This window comes from Harpia harpyja, chromosome 2 (assembly GCF_026419915.1).
Source record: "Harpia harpyja isolate bHarHar1 chromosome 2, bHarHar1 primary haplotype, whole genome shotgun sequence".
Taxonomy (NCBI): Eukaryota; Metazoa; Chordata; class Aves; order Accipitriformes; family Accipitridae; genus Harpia; species Harpia harpyja.
The window spans coordinates 82,641,974-82,653,795 of NC_068941.1; the positions used below are offsets into that span (position 1 = coordinate 82,641,974).

The 11,822-nt window shown below is 55.6% G+C and overlaps 1 protein-coding gene across 1 annotated transcript; it reads left to right on the forward strand.

The window, feature by feature from the left end:
- The first annotated feature begins 3,559 nt into the window (after positions 1-3,559).
- On the forward strand, positions 3,560-8,783 carry NKX1-1 (NK1 homeobox 1). The gene is made up of 3 exons (XM_052781021.1): positions 3,560-4,034; positions 7,963-8,156; positions 8,256-8,783. The coding sequence occupies exons 1-3, from the start codon at positions 3,560-3,562 to the stop codon at positions 8,781-8,783; spliced, it is 1,197 nt and encodes a 398-aa protein (XP_052636981.1).
- The last annotated feature ends 3,039 nt before the right edge of the window (positions 8,784-11,822 follow it).

Below are 11,822 nucleotides of genomic sequence, written 5' to 3' on the forward strand. Positions count from 1 at the left end.
AGGGACGGGGATGAATGGTGAACCGTCAAAAAAAAAAAAAAAAAAAAACCACACCAACACGAAGAAGGGGAAGATAAAAAAAAAAGGATAGTTCGTTGATCCGGAGTTTGCTGAAACCTAATTTGAAATTCGGTATTAACTAATCAAGTTCGAGGCGGAAAACCGCTCGTAGCCGTAGGAGAAAGGGGAACCCCCCGGACCGCCTCAGGCCTCGGCTTCGGAGGCTGCCAGGGGCTGGAGAGCAGCGGGGGCACCCCCGGCCCCCGCAGGGTGCCCGGCCTGCATCCCCCGTGGGGCGGGGGGGTGCCCGGGCACCGGTGGGATTTGGGGCACAGCCCTCTGGGGGGGTCCTCCCTGCCTTGTCCTTGCAAAACCAGGGTATGGGAGCTCGTCCTTAAACGCGACATCCCCAGGATGTCCCGGCGGGGCAGAGGCCTCCCCCGGTCCGCCGGGGGGGGGCACACGGGGTTCGGTGGGGACCGCCCGGGCTGGCGGAGGGACCGGCGGTTCCCGGGAGATGCTCTGGCCACCGGTGCCTTCAGGCTTTGGAAATACCACCTCCCCGCAGGTATAATTCAGCTTAACTACAGAGATAACTATCGCTGCGGCGGGGAGGCTTGTAAAAACGCGAGGGTCTTCCGTGTGTTTCTCTATTTATTTCGGAGAAGGAAACGTTTCCGTGGGAGCTTTCCCCAGCGAGGCAAGGGGTCCGGGCCCAAAATATGGGGACCTGGCTCTGCACGGCTTCCATGCCACCCTTCTAGGGGTTCCCTGCCAGCCCCTCACCCCCCAGCACCCCTTCCAGCTAGTCCCGAAAGGCAGCGTCTCCCCGAATCGCTCGCCCGGGCGAGGCTGTTGCTCGTCCCTCCCGCAAGGAAAATGGAAAGGACTGTCTTCACCGGAGAGAGAAACGGGACCGGTCAGCCGGCCCCATCACGAGAGAGATATTACATGTCACAACTCATCTAGGGCTCCATAATCAGCGCTAACTTTCTGGTGAACAGATAACCAGAGATGGCAGATGGATGGAGATTGCACAAATGAGGCTCTAATTGACAATCAATTGTGATTAGGAGCAATAGAACATCTTTATAACACTCGCTTTAAACCGCCAACAAACAAAAGCGCCGGGCGGGCTGGGGGTCCCGTCGGGATGGGGCCCGGTATTGCCTCCCCAGTAGAACTGCTGTGTCCCCCAACTCTGCCCCCCTCCCCCCGGGTGTGTGTGTGTGGGGGGGGGGTGTCTCGGTGCCCATGGGGCCGGTGGTGCCTGCGAGCACGTCGGGGTGACCAGGAGGTGTCTTGGTTTGGGGGTGCTCCCTGGGGATGTGGCTCCTTCTCCTCCAAACCCCCGGCGCAACCCCGGGAATTTGTGCTCATTTAGCCGCTCATGGACTCCGCACGCTTGGGGACTGTCCCTGCCCGGGCAACCGGGCACAGAGATTTAATTAGAATTAGGATACATTTTTTTCTAAGATGTACTGACCCGGGGAATAAAAAATATCCCTACCGTCCCCACCCCCCAAAACTCGCATTTTCTTCGAAAAAGGTGGAAATGCAGGCGACTACCGCAGCAAATCTGATGAAGCCAAGTCATTGGCATCTACCTAAACTACCACCTACTTTTCATAAATAATATCGCCGAACCGCGGGCAGAAGTAACGGGAGGCAAATTTATCCGAAAGAAGAGATAAGATCGGAGGCACGGCCGGAGGAGGAGAAGGAGGGAAAGGGGAGCTGCTAGCACCCAAACAAACAGATGGGTGTGTGTTTGTGTAAGTGCGTGGACATGCAGATTAAAACTTCGCTCTCGCCGTGTGTTCGTGGCAGCCCCGTCGGTAAGGTCAGGGAAAGGGGGAGAGGTAATTACCTACACATGATCAGAGATTATACATACCATTTCAACCCAGGAGGTGATTTATAATTTAAAGATAAAGCATAATAAAGTCATAAAAGGGAAAGGACACTGTTGTGGTGTCTGATTAAAATCTAAGGGCTGGTGTATAATATATGAGCGGGGGCTGTTGTGGGCTCCCGCTCAGCGGGACTCCCCTGGGCCCAGCCCGCTGATGGACTAATCATGTCCAAGCCCTACCAAAATTACAAGCTGATTGTTTTACCCATTATTTCTCCCAACTTTTAATTTCTGCTTTCTAAAGGATCATTGCCCGCGGTAATTGCAAAGGACCTGTCCTTGTATGTGTCACCAGCCTCAAAGACAAAAAAAATCTAATTTTCCTTTTATGCTTTCTCTATTTTCCTACCACCCCCCCCCTTTTTTTTTTCCTGGCAGCTAATTCAAACTGAGTAGCGACTGAAGCGTCCAAAACAAGAATGAAATTGATATGATCAAAGCACACACGGCTATACACGACAGGGAAGGAAATTAGGTAGGGGAAGAAATTCGGGGTTTTATAATTGGCAGATAACTTTTATTCCTATCTCTTAATTTTCCATAATTAAAACCACTTTTAATAAGAGAGTATTTTTTTCGAAAGTGGAAGTTGGGTCTGGTTATTGCTTTACTCCTGCACGGGAGGGAACAGACCTTTTCTCCCAGTTACTCAGAATTTATTGATCGTCGTGTTTTGTCTTGTGCCGTTTAAACGTATTAATTTTCTTCCAGCACTTTCCTGGCACTTACATTTGATATTTAATTTTAATTAATTAGCTAAGGGAGAGAGAGAGAGAAGCGCGTGTGTATCCGCGAACACAAGCCCCACTCCAACCACTAAACCTCTGTCCATAATTTTCTCCTTTTGTTCTAATTTAATAAAACCAGCAGGGAAGGGAAACAGGTGCTGGGGGCTGACACCTCTGAGCCCACACACACACACACACATAATCCCCTTTTGATCATCTAAGTCCACTATTAGGGATGGAAGACCTTAAGTTCCCATTTTCTGCGTATAATATCTTTTTTATATTGATCCCGCAATTATTTAAAAGAAAGCGTCATCCCCTCCCACTTCTCCAAATAAGGCTATTTAGATGCTTTCCAGATGAGTGGAGGTGTGCTGAAACAGAGCTGACAGCCAAGTATATCACAGCCAACACCATCCTTCATTCGCTCTCTCCCTCTCTGCCCCCCTCCCCCCGGCACACACTTTCACCGTGTCTCTCCTCCAGTGATGAAGATTACAGACTATTATGGGCGAGGGATTAATTTGTAGCCAATTACAATCCAGTGCTAAATATGAATGCATAAATAAGATACAGCCTTGCCTCTGTGTGTATGTGTGCGGGGGTGGGGGGGCGGCGGAGGGGGGGGCCAGGAGCGCCTGGGCAGCCTGGTGAGGATGATGAGAAGGAAGAAGGAGCAGCTGAGCGGAGGCTCTGAGCCGAGCATCACCTTGTGACTCCCTGCCTCCCCCGGAGGCTCCCGGCCGGCTGGACCCAGCGCAGCCCCGGGGAGCTGAAGGCAGCGGCTCGCCCCTGAGCCGGAGCGGGGGCCGGGGAGGAGTTTCCAGCTCAACTTCGCCGGAGGAAGGGGGGGGGGGGGAGAGAGCAAGGCGGGGGGGGGGAGAAGTTGCAACGGAGAGGGGCTCTGCAAAGAGTCATGAATGTGAGCAGAGACAAGGTCGGTGACATCTCCATCCCGGCAGCGGCAGCCGCGGCGGTGACAGCCCCCGCAGCCGCGGCTGGCATCGGCGGGGAGCCCTGCGGCTTGCACGGGGAAGGCATGGACAGCCATGGGGAGCAGCGGCTGTCGGCCGGCGGCGAGCTGCCCCTTTTCTCCTGCCCTGGAAATCGGGACAGGCAAGGGGACAACCAGAGCAACACCCCCGGACAAGAGGGGGCAGTGGCCGCGCTGCCCATGGTGCACAGAACCACCTCCTTCTCCGTCCTCGACATCCTGGACCCTAACAAATTCAACAGCAAACGGCGGCAGTGCGCGGTCTTGTACAAATCCGTGGGCTCCGAGTTCCCGCTGGGGGCGGAGGATAAGCCCGAGGACTCAGGGACGGAGCTGGCCCAGCAAAAGGCGCTCGCCGAAGATTTCGACACGTGCAAGAAGTCCGCGGACCTGATCAGTAAGTAGGTCTGGGGGGGGGAGACCCCCACCCCCGGGATGGGGAGGGAGGAGGGGGGCTGCACCCGGCTCCCCGAGGAATGCGTGCTTGGAAAGACCGTCCTTCCCCCGCGGGCAGCCCCGGGAGCTAGATGTAAAGAGGTGGAAAACGGTGTTAGGTTGGGGGACGGCAGGGAGGGGGGGGACGGGCCCGTCACCCCCGGACAGGCCGGGGCTGGCGGCGTCCCCCCCCCCGCCCGCCCCGGGCCCGGCACCGGCACCGGCGGGGCTCCGCTCCCTGCGCTCAGCCCCGCTTGTCCCGGGCTCTTCGACCTGTGCATCCCCCGGGAGCGGCAGGATCAGTCCCGGGGGTGCCGGGCCGGCTGGGATGGGGACACGTCCCGCCATCCTCTTCCTCCTGCCGGGAAGAGGCAGCCCGGGGGTGTGAGCTCCGGCAAACTTGGAAGCGGCTCCTGGAACTGGGGCTTCGGAGGGCCGGGGATGCGAAAGCCTCCCTCCGTACCCCCACCTCGCCTGGCTCTCCCCAGGCATTTATGACTTTTATGTATCTTCTCCCCAGCCTCCAGACCCGCTTCCCCCCCCCCCCCCCCCCCCGCAGCCTGCCGCCAGTTGCTCTGGGCGACAGATTCAATTTTCTCTCTCCCCTTGGCTTTTTTAGGACAAATCAGACTAATTGTGACAAAATGCTGGTTATCTCTGGAAAAACAATTAAATTCCTTCGATTACATTTAAGGTAAAATGTGCTTAGCAGCGTAAAGAGGCTGGATAATGGGGGAAATCGCCCCAGAGTGGCATGTAGGACTGCCTCGATCGATATCCTATTATCGAATTGTGCATATCTCTTTCAAGCACCTTGCAAACTCTTCCCTAACATCTAAATTATAGGGTCAAAATTCGGATAATTACTCGATTAAAACCTATTACACTTATTAGGGCTCGCTATTGATCGGGAATTGCATTCGACCCAGGCTCTAGATTGCTTTTTCTTTCTGGGTCCAAATATCCCAACTTTCTCACCTCTAAACACCGCGACTCTGGGGACAGCGGAGGGTTTCCAGGAAAAGACGGTAGTTGTGAAAAATATCTACAGCTCTTCTGTGTCCTGAGAGGGGAGAGAAGGGGCGGCCAGCGGCGGGGCATAAACTTCTCGCGAGGGAAAAATAATTTCTCCGTGTCTGGGGCGGGAGAGGAGGACTCAGAGCTTTCTAATCCCGCCATAGCACGACTCTTTCCATTAAAATTAGGCAGCGAAAAAGGTCTGGAATCTGCTCCAGCCCCAGCCTTTTACGCATTTTTCATCTCAAAAGCAAAAGCAGGAACGGGACATTAATAGAATTCAAAGGAGATTTTTTTAAAAGCAGCGCGTAGCTGGGGTAATTATTCGTCTAAACTCATCTGACTTTTGTCATACTAAATAGATCTGGGCGATCAGAAAGACTGACGAGGTCAGCCTATCGCTAATCTCACACTTTTATCTCCAGACAAGGAGAGAAATGCGACTCTATCACTGCTCTAAAAATAAATATATTTGGAGGCATCACGAAAAGGTTTGCTTCCCCTGCTGACAAGTTCCCCGGACACTTGGCACATTTAGCCCTTCGGTCCTACCGCCTTAATGGTACGGCAACAGATCTGGGACTGCTCGAAAAATCACGAAATTTAATTCCTCCCTTTCCCCATCGTAATTAATATTAGCTCAAGCCGTGGTTTAATTTAGGAGAAGTGTTCCGAAAAGTGGCTCTGGCCAGAGAAGTACCAACACCCGGAAAATGCAAAGGCTTTCTGGCAAACCGAGTGAAGACAGCGCTTGTCGCACACCGCTCGTTAATGTTGATGTAACTCATTTAATGTTAAAAATAACGGTTAAAACTCCGTATTAAATTAACATTTAACGTCTTGCAGAAACCAAGTCGCGACTCCAGCGTCAATCTCCTTCGCCAGTTGTATTCGCGCTGCTTTTTTCTATTTAAAGACAATTTTAGCTGAGCCGCGGCTGGGATTTTCTAGAGTTTACTGGAAAAAATAAACTCTAAAATACCAACGACGCGTCCCCTGACCAGTACGTGCGAAAGCGATGTGCGCTGGCCTTGCGCTCAGTCCCCAGATCTGCCCCGCAGGCGTATCTACGCAATCTATAAATTGTTGTTGCAAAAAAAAAATTACGCGCTGCAATTTATAACAGATCCTACAGGTTGCAGGATGCTCGTCCGCACGCACTGTCAGATTGGGGAAAATATCACCAGGTTCACAGGGGTGTACGGCGGCCGTCACCCGCTTTTTCTGCGCGCCGGTTTGAACAGAGAGCTGGAAAGGACTCTTGAGGAACCCCCAGTTATCAAGGGATGTTTTCCTGGTGAAGAGGATTCCAATGAAGTTCTCTGCCCCTTTTTCTCCTAACGAGCCGGCCCTATCCGACGTTAGCCGAAATCAGCTCGTCGAACAAACCGCACTTTTCGAAAACACCCCTAATCTCGTATACGGGCTTTAGGGTGTCCGGCGTTAGGGTATGGACCAAGTTTGGGGTGCAACAGCGCGTTCAGATTTTTGAGGAAGAAAAAAGTACGCACGGGCTAAGGGTGACAGATGAGCGATTCACTTTCTCTTTGCATATCCCGGTTGAGCAAGTTAAAGGAGCCCGGGTTTAGGGGGGTCCCGGAGCTGCACCCCCGTTGCAGCTGCGAGCGGAGGGAAGTTTAGGAGTGGCTGGAAGCACCGGCTGAAAAAGAGGGTATTTGTGGGCCTCTGCCCCCCTCCCCGACCTGGCCCCGGTGCCTCCCACGATCCCCGTCCCCGCGGCGGGGGACCGCGGAGAGGATTTGCCCCCCGGAGGAGTCCGAGCCCCCGATCGGGGTCAGGAGGAGCCGGCTCTCTGGAAAATGCGATTTGCTTTCAGGCTTCGTAATGACAGAACCGTCAGCAGAAGTCCAATAGCCTTAAATATCGGATAATTACCCTGTTCTCCGATGGAGACCCGTTAATTGGAGCGTAATATAAACCCAAATAAATTAAATGACCGTTAACTAGTTTGTACATTACACAAAATGAGTTTAATTAAGTTTGTATCTGCTCTGCTAATCAATACAAGTATTTACTCCACTTTAATACTTCCATCTCGGGAAGTGACAAGAGGTCAAACCAGGCGGAGAAAGGGTTAAAAACGCCAGAGCGAAAAAAACCAGCGGATCTCCCATCGATGCGGAGATTTCCGCCGCTAAAACCGTTAAAAGCGATGTGACATCTTTGCTGCCCGCTGCCAAAACCGGGCTGGCTCGGCCCGGGCGGGGACGGCGGGGGACCCCCCCCCACTGCCTTCCCAAAGGCCTGTCCGGCCCCTGAGTGTTTGTGGGCGCACTGCCGGCGGTGGGAAAGGGGGGGGTGGGGGTGTGGGTGCGGGATGTGCATCCCCTGCCCTGGCCACGTCTCGGTGCCGGCTCCTACCGAAGACGGGGAGCTGCGAAGGGGCAGCGCTGGCAAGGCCTCCCCGGGCTGGACGGCCCTTTCCCGGCAGCCCCCCCCCCCCCCCCCCCGGGACGGTCTCGGCGGCTGCTCCGACCCCCATCCCGGCCGTTTCTGAGCAGCTCCTCACCTTGTCCCCCCAACCCATCCCCGGCGCAGCGCAGCAGCCGTCGGCCGAGCGGCCGGCCGCGCACTCGGCGGGGGGCACGGACCAGCCGCATCCCCCCCCCCCCCCTCTCCGCGGGCGGAGGGTCCCGGGGGAGCCGGGCAGGGCAGAGGGTCCCGCTCCCCCAGCACCCCTCTCCCTACGGCAGCGGGGGTGGCGGCGGCAGGCGGGTCGATCCGAGCCCCGCGGGGCCGGTTCCTCCTCGCTGCTCGCTCACCCCGTCGGGACCGGGAGGGGGACACACACGCACATACAGGGGGGGGTCCGGGGTCGGCGAGGCCTAACGGCGGCTGTCGGTTGTCCGCAGAGGACGGCGAGCTCTACAAGGCCGAAGAGTGCGACCTCGACTACAGCAGCCGGCCGAGCCGCAGCCCCGACAGCGAGCCGCCGGACGACGAGGAGCTGTGCAGCGAGGAGAGCACCAGCACGGGCAGCACCGGCAGCAGCTCGGCGGTCCCCGGCGAGCCCGAGCCGGGCCACCTCCACGCCGAGGCGGCCGAGGCCGGCGGCGTCCCACCTCCCGCCGCAGCCCCCCCCCCGCCGCCGCCGCCGCCGCCCCCTCCGCCGCCGCCCCCGCCGCCGGCTCCGGTGGCCGGGCAGCAGGGCCAGCAGGCCAAGCCCAAGAGGAAGCGGACGGGCTCGGACTCCAAGTCGGGGAAGCCCCGGCGGGCGCGGACAGCTTTCACCTACGAGCAGCTGGTGGCGCTGGAGAACAAGTTCAAGTCCACCCGGTACCTGTCGGTGTGCGAGCGCCTCAACCTGGCCCTCTCGCTCAGCCTCACCGAGACGCAGGTGAAGATCTGGTTCCAGAACCGCCGCACCAAGTGGAAGAAGCAGAACCCGGGCGCCGACACCAGCGCGCCCACCGGCGGCGGGGGCGGGGGCGGCGGGGCGGGGGGCGGGCTGGGCGGCGGGGCTCTGCCGGGGGGGCTCAGCCCCCTCAGCCACTCGCCGCCCATGGGCAACCCGCTCTCCATGCACGGCCCCGGCAGCTACGCCGGGCACCCCGCCGGCGGGCTGGTCTGCGCAGCCCAGCTGCCCTTCCTGCCCAGCCCCGCCGTCCTCTCGCCCTTCGTCCTGGGCTCGCAGACTTACGGCGCTCCGGCTTTCTACACCCCGCACCTATAAGCCCGACGCCCCTTCCTCCTCCTCCTCCTCCTCCTCCTCCTCGGCCCCTTCCCGCTGCACCCCGCCGGGGACGCCCGCCTGGGCCACCGGTCGCCCCGCCGCTTGCCTTCCCCCGAAGGGTGGAAGCAACAACCGCCTGGCAGCGGCACCGGGGGGGGGGACAGGGAGGGACAGGGGCTCCCGTCGCCCCCCCGCCCGCCATCGTTTCTACGACCCTTTTTATACGGGATGTGTCCGGACTGCGCTTCCGAGGGGGAGGAGGAGGAGGAATAAGAAGAAGAAGAAGAAAACCTCCCTCCCCCGTGTACATACAAGTAGATGTAAATCATCGTTACCTGTATTTTTATTTTCACCGTCCCCCGTTGCTATGTGGGTTTGGTTATTTTCATTATTTTTGGTTTGGCTTTTGCCTTCAGTTTTATTCTGGTCTGGCCACTCGTAAAAGACTTTTGAAAAAAAAAAAAAAAAAAAAGATTACGTACCCATTTGACTCTCAGGGTAAAACAGAGAACTATCGGTCCTGTCCCTCGACATTGCTGAGGCAACGACGCGCCGCTCCCTCCCGTGACCTCACGGTGACGAAGGGTGTTTTTTTACATACGTCACTCTTCAACGAACCCCGAACCTGGACGAGCCGCTGCGGACACGCGGGGAAGGGGCGGCTGCTGGGGCGCGGGGTTGGTTTTTTACGTTAATCATTTCTGTATATTTCTGGTTGTTACAAAAAAAAAAAAAGTTTTAACTTTATAATTAATGTATAAGGTATGGGAGTAATGAGCAAGAGATGATACAGAAAGCACTTTGTTTGCTAAACACTTTAAATCAATCAATAAACTTTAAGGAAACGGCGGCTTCCCGTGGTGGCGAGTCCCTGGTTTTCGGCGGAATTTTTGTAGGACAAGTTTCCTCTGGAAAACGCCTGGCTCCTGAGGCGTTTCGAGGGATGTCTTCCCTCATCCTTTTTTCGTTCCGTTTACTCTGAGAGCGTATTTCTTATACGCAAATAAACTTTATTGTTCTTGTACGAGAGAGGGTATATCCCTTCTTAGTTCCCTTGTTTGCATTTTCTTAATTGGCTTTGCCGATTGCCGTTGGGCAATATTAAGGAAAAAAAAAAAAACCAAAACCAACCCCAAACCAAAACCAAAACCCTCGTCTTTTTTCTCTCGTAGAGAATCTGAGACCTCTCCTGGGTTTCCGTAGACGGCGAGTCCGATATTTTGGATTTATGTAAATTTAATAAATCGGCTCTTTCATTTAGATTCCGCCACTTTAAAAAATAATCTTTCCATCGCCTTTCCGCTGATTACTTTTGAACTAGTATCAAAGTCGGTCTTGTATAATCCTTATTGCATTTTTTGCTTAATTTCAAAGAAAAAGCCTGCAACTGCTTTGACCATCCCGGGCTGGCTACAGCTATAACACCAGCTTCTAGCCCCATGCCGAAGGGACGCTTTTATCCCGTTTCCACACTCCCTGCGTGATCCCAAAGTCCACGCCGGGGAAGAGCTCTCTCTTTCCACTAGTTTTTGGTGAGTTTGGATTTTTTTATTTGTGTCTTTGTCGGGTTGGTTGGTTGTTTTGTTTTTTTTTTTAAACTTTCAGCCCAGAAACCTGACGACTGCCTTCGCAGGGGCAATTTTAAGAAACCTGCGTTTTCCGGAGCGATTTTGGGGAGCAAAGAGAGGGGACGCACCCTCCCCAAAACCCTTCCCCGCGGGGCCGGCTGCGGGTCCCGCCTCTCCGCATCGCTGCCCGACGACCGGGGTGCCCGGGCTCCGGTCCCCCCCCCATCCCCATCCCCGGCTCCTTCTTCCCGGTCCCGTCCCTGCTGTCCCCAGCCCGGGACAGGTCCAGCAGCAGCGGAGGAGGGGAGAGGGACCGCGCTCCGCAACCGCATCCCTCCTCTCGCACACCCGCTGTAGAAAGAAAGGAAAAGTGTTTCAGCCCTCCCGTGGAAATAAAATCTGTCGCTATCGCTGATGTTCCAGGCAAGGGGCGAGTGGAACGGGCTCCGCGGTGCGGAGCCCCGAGGGGACGGTGATTGCCATAGCCCGGGGCGGGGGCGGGGGGGGGATGCTGAAGGACGGCAGCTTGCAGGGAGGTTGCGGGTACCCCCAGCTCCGCTCCGGGTCTTCATCTCCCCTCGTTCAGGAGGGTGCAAGCGCCAGAAGTCTCGGACCAGGCTCATTTGCATTTGTGAAAAGAAGGACTTTTTAGGATAAACGATGTTCTGAGGTAATTTTTCAGGGAAAACATTACAAGTGGTGCTGCTGGGAGTACAGCTCCGCACAGCTTTTACTGGTAGGAGAAAACCAGCTAAACTAGGAAAAGGATACTCGGAAGACTCTTCCCCACTGTAAAACTAACCCGTTGCTGACCAGGTTTGAGCAAGTGCTACTAGCAGTCGAAGGGTTAGCTCAGCTGGGACATGACCCAGCTTAATTAAGAGATAATTCAAACCCTGTCTACACACCAGGAACTCTGAACAATTCCCCCAGGTGGAATATAATTCAGCTCCAACAGGGAGCTGCTCAGAGCTTCGGAGTACATGATTTTCCTACTCCAGGTTGGTTAGCGTCCTGCCAGTGAAACTTGTTCATGTGAGCGTTATTACTCACAGCTGTTGGATGAAGGAGTCAGTTAGCCTCAGATTCCTAGTCATTAGACTCGATTTAACAAGGCTTCTCACATTTTATAACAGTGCTGCAAACAGAGCCGCAGGTATCTTTCTCAGCATAGTTTCGGAAGTTATCGATAATCCTTGCTCGAATGCCTCATCCAGAGCTCTGATGTCATAGAAGTCATGAGCAAAGCTGCAGAGCCTCAGCTCTAGTGCCCGTCCTCCCCGGTGCGAGACCGTGCAGCAGCACAGAACACGCCGTATTAGACTATCGGCACCGGAGACCTGACTCTCAAACGCTCCCTGGACCACAGCTCTGCAGCTGGTTCGTGGTGTGGGATCAGACCGCACGGTCCCAGACTCGCCGGTGAGAATTTGGTGACAGCCGCACAGGGCAGCTGCTGAGAAACATCTCC